The sequence below is a fragment of the Mustela nigripes genome, chromosome 4, assembly GCF_022355385.1.
Source record: "Mustela nigripes isolate SB6536 chromosome 4, MUSNIG.SB6536, whole genome shotgun sequence".
In the NCBI taxonomy this organism is placed as follows: domain Eukaryota; kingdom Metazoa; phylum Chordata; class Mammalia; order Carnivora; family Mustelidae; genus Mustela; species Mustela nigripes.
The window spans coordinates 45542779-45549801 of NC_081560.1; the positions used below are offsets into that span (position 1 = coordinate 45542779).

The following is a 7023-nucleotide window of genomic DNA, read 5'->3' on the forward strand; positions in this document are numbered from 1 at the left end:
CACAAACATCAGCAAAAGATTGATGTCACGTCCAGTCTTGAACATCAGAAATAGGTGGCTGGGTGATCTTCATCTTGGCCACCTTCTCCCCTCACTTTCCCATATAAAGCCTGTCACCATGGCAACTAGACGGGCTAAGAGAGTGTGGTGGGCCTGTCACTGAACTAACCATACTACTGTCCTTAACCCCTGTTATCCTCAGAGGAGGTAGGGACTGTAACACTTTACATGGGGGAATTGTGACCCAGAGAACTGAAAGAAGTCATCGTCCAAGGTCATGCAGCTAGAATGCAGCAGACACAATTCTAACCAGGCAGTCCAGCCTCCGTCAACTCCTGTTGAGCCCCTACTGTATGCATACAATACAACACTGTGCACAGAAGCCATATTTGGGGTCCCCTGTGATGGTAATCATGCTATGTTAAAAACCCATTGCTCCTTTTTCCCAAGCAGCCAGGGGAAACGCAGGACAATGTGAATTCCTTCTGTCAATATTCTATATACATGCCAAAGAGAACAGTAGCAGATCGTGCGGAGAGACGTAGTTCTCCATTCAGATATAGCCTATCGACTCCAAATCCATAGCCCCAGTACTAAGTTGGAAAGCACTATGTTTCTTTTTTTTTTTTAAGATTTTATTTATTTATTTGACAGACAGAGATCACAAGTAGGCAGAGAGGCAGGCAGAGAGAGAGAAGAGGAAGCAGGCTTCCTGCTGTGCAAAGAGCCCGACACCAGGCTCGATCCCAGGACCCTGAGATCATGACCTGAGCCGAAGGCAGAGGTTTTAACCCACTGAGCCACCGAGGCGCCCCGAGAGTACTATGTTTCTTAAGGGAAGAAAAAGTTTTTGAGTGAAATTCCAATTCTTCCTTCATGAACAGCCTCCGGGTAAGACCAGCCAGAAGAGACAGGTGCTTGCTGCCCTGATGGGCTCAGAACTCTGTCAGGAGAACTGGGTGGGAGATTTCATAGCAAACCCTTTGCAAACAAGAGTGCTATTTCTAAGGACATGCAGACCTTAGGGGGCCGGTCCTGCAGACAGAGAGTACAGTATTAAGAGCAGGGCCTCCTAACCCAAACTGCCTGGGTTCAACTCCTGGGTCCACCACTTATTGGATCTGTGACCTTGGGCCCATTACCTAATCTCTCTGGACTTCAGTTTCCTCATTCACAGAAGAGGCAACAGTAAGTTGCCTTATTCCCAGTAACATAGTCCCAGAAGTATGTAAGTCTATCAGCTGTCAGTATTTCAATACCGGGTAAGTCTCAAAGTCTGCTATTTGGTAAGACAGAAGTCAAGGGGTTAAGTGTGGGATTCCACTTTCTCATTAAATATGCCTCCTTCTGAGAACAGTGTGATGGCCCTCCCTGACTACAAAGTGATGGGAACTCCGGTGTTCCCCTTTTCCTCTCTACCATCTAACTATACCCATCTGTGGGTTCCTTTCGCCTCTCCTTGTTTGCTGTTCTCTCCCAGTGGGGGAGTCAGGCTGAGAAGGGGGCCTAGATTTTCTCTCTGCTTCTCTTCCCCCACTTCTTATCCTCCTGGATCAGCCTGGGTCACCTCTTCTTATCCTCCCTGAGAAGAACTGACACAGGGCCAGGCCCCCCAGAAAGGATCGGGGGAAGGGCTAAACTCATACCAGCTGACCACAGGTGACAAGGTCACTGTGAAAACATCCTAGGCGACTCCAGCACAGCTCATCTGCAAAGATGACTACAGAGTATGGCCTCTACCAGCCTAAAAGGGCTGACCTCCTCCCTGATGCCTGCTAGGAGTCTGCAAAAGCCTGGCTGGGGTTTGATTTCTGTGCTTTGTCCCAGTCTGACACAGAAGTAGATCTCCCAGCACCCCCAGCAGGCTTGGATGTAGGGGATCCCCAGGTCTCCAGGCTCCAGGCCCTCAATGAACCCAGAGGCCTCACTCTCTCTGCAGCCTCTAGCCTCCAAGTCTCCAACTGGAACTGGGGACTGTGAGGCTGTGCAGTGAGGCAGGGACAGCTTAGACCCAGGGGGCAGGAGGTCTGTGGTCTCCCTTATGATACCATTGCTCAAATTCCCAGACTAACCCACCCAAATCCAAGGCTGAAGGAAAGACTCTTCCAACCCTCAAAGCAAACCATAACCTATCTCCCCCTGCTAAAGGCCAATTCCTACATTTTAAAATGTTTTTCTTACTATTCAAAGTAACAGATACCTTTCCAAAATACTGAAAAGCACAAAGAAAAAAGTAAGACATCATTGATATTCCCATAACCCAGAGTTATCTGTGTCTGACACTGTGGTTCTATGCTCTTGAAATAGACATATTAGATGCATGAGCTTCAGTGGTAGCCAAGGAAAGGGGTCAGGCACCCGCCTCTACACCCAGCTGCTAGCACTGGTATTTACAGGTGGTCTAGGGGACTCCCAGGAAAGCTCAAAGCTGAGCCCGCACATTCAGGATTCAGGCATCCAGGCCTATGACATAAACAGGTGTAGGGTTATGTCCTGGCTAATGTTAGGTGTCAACCTGGCTAGGCTATGGTGTCCAATTGCTTGGTCAAACACCCGTCAAGATGTTGCTGTGAAGGTATTTTTCAGATGTGACTAAGCTTTAAATCAGTAGATCTTGAGTAGAGCAGATTATCTTCTGTAATGTGGGTGGGCCTTGTCCAATCAGTTGAAGTTCTTAAGAACCAAGGTCTTCTCAAAGATGAAGGAATTCAGCCTCAAGTCTACCACATGGTAGTCTGCAGTCAGTGGTAACAGTGCTGCCTGGTGACAGATGGGAGATACACTTGGGATGAGCATAGCATAACATTTAGACTCACCAAATCACCACATTGCATACCTCAAACCAATGTACATCGTGGGTCAGCCATACTTCAGTTAAAAAAAAAAAAAAAAAAACTGCCAGGGCATCTGGGGGCGGGGGTTCAGTTGATTAAGCATCTGTCCCTTGATCTCAGCTCAGGTTTTGATCTCAGGGTTAAGAGTTCAAGCCCCGTGTTGGGCTCTGTCCTGGGCAAGGAGCCGACTTCAAAAAACAAACAAACCAAAAAATGCCACATGGAAACAATGCTTGAGTTCCCAGGCTACCTGGCCTGCCTTTCAAACTCAAGACTGCAGCATCAACTCTTACCGGAATTTCCAATCTGCCAGCTTACCTCTGGATTTCAGACCTGTCAGCCTCCACAACTGTGTTAGCCAATTCCTAAAAATAAATCTCTCTGTATGTACCCACATCCTCCTGGTTTTGTTCTTCTAGAGGACCTGCCTAACACAGGCAAAAGCCAAATGGCAGAGCCGCTCTGAGACCCTGGAGCGATAGTCACGGCAGGGCCAGAGGCTGGAGGAGAGCAGTGGGCTATGTGCCCCAGTGACTGTCATTTGGACCACCTCCACCCTGCCTCTCTGGTGGCCTGTGGCCACATTCACCCATTACAGGAGCTTCCCTGATAGCACCCTCCCCCAAAAAGAGGAAACCAGGGAGAAGAGACCACTCTCTCTCCCTCCTCACCAGCAGAGCGCAGGGATCCGTACAGTCAGCAATGTGCTGTCCCCAGCAGAGCCTCTGTCCACAGGCAAGAGCGAGTGGAGCCAAGGCAGGGCAGCTGCCAAGTTTGAGGCCTTGGAATCCCCACACAGCCAGCATGAGTGGCAGGGGCTCAGCTTAGAGAGGTGAAAGAGAGTCTCAGGGCAGTGCTTCTGGGGAGTGGGAGTGCTACATCCCGCTCCGTGATCGGGGGCTCAGGGCAAATCCATGCATGAGTCTGGGCAAACCAGAGAGGAGGCAGAGAGCCAGATCAAGAAACCAGCCCAAACTGGGACTCTGACCAGAAGGGACCATGAGAACATGAGGTCCCGGGAATACATGACCGCCCAGAAAGGTCACAGAACCTCCCCTGGGATGCAGGTTAGCGTGCTTCCAGCAACTTGAGTTAAATCCCAAAGGACAGCTGTAATCACATGAGAAGAGCTATGGGTGAGGACAGCACAGGAGAAAGCAGCCCTCCCAGAGTTGGGACACAGCTTCCCTCCTCTCCATGGGCCAAAGCCTGCTGGCCAGAAGCTGGGGCAAAGAGGGGGCCCAATGTCCTGCTTCAGGCCTTTCGTGGAATTTTGATTAGTCAGATATCTCCTTGTTTCCGGCTTATTTCTGCTCTTCAGCACTGCTGACAGTTTTTGCATGTCTTGGGAAGGTGGGAGGGGGTGAGTCAGGAGGTGGTAGTCATAACCCCTTCATCTGGACTTGTCACAGCCTTGCCTTGTTCCAGAAACAACTGAAGACCATGGAGCAGAGATCGAGGAAGTGGATTCTCCATTCATTACTAACAGGCTGGCTGGGGCCGAGGGAGCCAAACAGACCTTCCACCCCCAACGAGGCAGGGCAGGGTATCACAGTATCTGCCTGAGAGCCCACCATGGACAGTGGCCCAGCAGAGACCAGAGACCCCAACAGGGAGGCCACACCCCTAGGAATCTGAACTCCTCTGGCTTCCTCCACGACCTGGGGGTAATGTAAGGGAGCCCAGCCACACCTGCGATCCTTATCCCCACTCAGCCAATGAGAAGCCTGAAGCCCAGAGGGGGAAGCTTTTTTTCCAAGGGCTGACAGCTGCTAAGTCTGTGCAGTGGAACCAGAACCTTCACTCCCAGTCCAGGTGTGGGGCTACGTGAGCAAGGCAGAGGACAAGTTTTCTAGACCACACCTTGCTACCACACTCCCAAACCCATCCCATAGGTCACCAGGAGGAGAGTCTGAATTGACTGGCTTGCTCCTTTGCCCTCCTGGGGCCCCAGGGAACTCCATTAGCAAAGGCCTCACCTTGCCAGTCTGGCACCACGAGCCTTGGCCTTGTCCCCACATTTGCTCATATTCCCAGGATCGGTCAGATGCTCCCTGAGCCACATAACCACTGGGCCCACCTTTTAACCAGCAAAAGGCTGACTCCAGGTCCTGCCAGGCTCACAGACCACTCACCTTTTTCATCTTAGGTCTTGGGCTCCTGCCCTCTGGAAAACAGAGGCAGCCTGATCCAGAAGAAGAGAAGGGGTCACGTTTCTTTACCTTGGCTCGCTCTGCAGACAGGGCGGGACAAGGGCATGGGCCAGCATGGTGGCTGAGGAGAAGGCTTCCAGGAGGTGGTGCTTCCATAAGCCCAAGGCATCCAGCCTCCCTGGGCCTTGGTTTCTCATCTGTAAAATAGGAACATGAACTGTGGGACCAACTGTGAAGGTCCCTTCCAGCGTCAATGTTCTCTGGGGAGCAGAATCAGAACCAGAACTGAGGCCGCCAAGAAGTCTCCTCTGCAGAGCCTCTCCTGCCTCTCTCCTGTCTCAGCCAAGGCATTCTCCACCCAGTTCTCTCTCCAATGCCAACGTGACCATGTCACTTCCATGATGGACTCCTCAGTAGCTCCCTTAGCTGGCCCATGTGCCCCCTTGCTGGCACTCTTGTCCACGGCGCTGTGTTGCCTAGGAAGTCTCAAATCCCTCTGTCCCTGACACTCCGAGGCTCTTGCCCTGAGACTGCCAAGAACGCCCCCTTTCATGCGTTCCCTTGGCAAACATTTGTTCAGGATCTACTCCATTCCAGGTACCTGTTGTAATGCCTCCCACAGAGTCTCACACCCCACCCAGTGGGTCCCCAGTGTCTGCTGACTTCGAACTGGAGGAATCCCTGAAAATAATGCTGTCTCCTCACGTTTCTAGGGAGTGGTTGTTCTCACCCAGCCCTCACAACAGCATGGCCCTCCGTGGCCGGTGTCACGGTTTCATGTTGTCATGAAGGAAATGAGGAAAAGTGGAGAAGGGAGCAAGAGACGATCATCACCGTGAGCAGGGGGAGAGGTGGGATGGGGCCCAGGGACTGGACACCCTCCCAGGGGACAGCAGCAGCCTGTCCCACACTGCCCACAGGATCCCCTCCAAGGCTCTCTGACCAGCCCAGCCCCTGGTGCCTGCTGCTGGGAGGAGCCTGCCCAGGAGACTCTGAAACCACAGATACGACAAGCAAGAGCCAGGCCCCAGGTGCCACTCAACACTGGAACTTGAACTATTCCGGAAAATACTAGCCCCACAGCTCTTTTCCAGGCGCCAAGTTCAAGTCTCCTTCGTGGGCAAGTAGAAAGTCTGCCAGAGCTGACTTAATCCCTACTAATCAACACCATGACTTGTTTTTCAGTAAAGTCAAGTGACAACACAGCTGATATCATAATTCATGCTTGGACCTGGCCTTCCTGAAGCAGGATTCGGGAGGGAAAGAGAGAGAGAGAGAGAAATATCAAAGTGACAGCCCACAGAACCCACAGAAAAAAAATAGAATTAAAAAATGAGCAAAAGTCATGTCTGTTCTTTCACCAAAAGAATAAAATTGTATTCTAAAATTGCACTGCAAAAGCATACTCTGCAGTCTAAAGCTAAATCTGTGTGACCACAGCTGAAACAAAGAGCACCATGAGCCTGGGGGACAGGATGTCATCTGGCCATAAGGTGGGGATGGGGGAGGGCACCCTGTCATCTGTTATGTCGCCTGGTCTGAGCAGGCTCAGCCCCAGACAAGACAGGGGGTCCATGTGGGGGCCCCAACAGGTAGGACAGGGAATCCGCTAATGTCCGCTCCATGGTGTGGGCCCTGCCTTCCCCACAGTCCCCACTCTGGACTGAGGTACCATCTTACCTCTTGCATGGCCTGCTGTACCAGTTTTTCGGCTCTCTCCTGAGCTCCAGGCTTGCTGTCTCCAACCCCAGACTGCCTTGCTGCTAAGCAAACCTTCTGGAGCTCAGACGCAACCCTGTCCCTCCCCGGCTCAACACAAGTCCCTCTAAAACTCCAGCCCTCCGAAGTCACCTTTCCTTTCACAGCCGCACACAATGATTCGACCGCCCCCAGTCCATCAGCTTTACAGAAAGTCTGAACTCCCTTCAACAGCTGTGGTTCCCGCACATTTTCCTGGTCACCTTTCACTCTGAATTCTATTCCAACACCTTCTGTGTTGGTCAGAATTCCGAGGACAGAACATGATGGAGACCCGA

General features: G+C 51.6%; 1 protein-coding gene across 2 annotated transcripts in view; it reads right to left on the bottom strand.

Annotated features, from left to right (window-relative positions):
* Positions 1-657: 657 nt before the first annotated feature.
* Positions 658-7023, bottom strand: part of ZNRF2 (zinc and ring finger 2) — a 396032-nt gene continuing 389666 nt past the window's right edge. Inside the window, exons 3-4 of one of the 2 annotated variants that reach the window (XM_059396647.1) lie at positions 4970-5184; positions 658-2760 (exon numbers count right to left, since the gene is read on the bottom strand). In XM_059396647.1, coding sequence (XP_059252630.1) covers positions 2662-2760; positions 4970-5184 — 314 coding nt within the window. In that variant the 3' untranslated portion in view covers positions 658-2661. Of the gene's footprint in view, positions 2761-4969; positions 5185-7023 lie in introns of those variants that run through there. The other variant, XM_059396644.1, reaches the window with a different exon arrangement.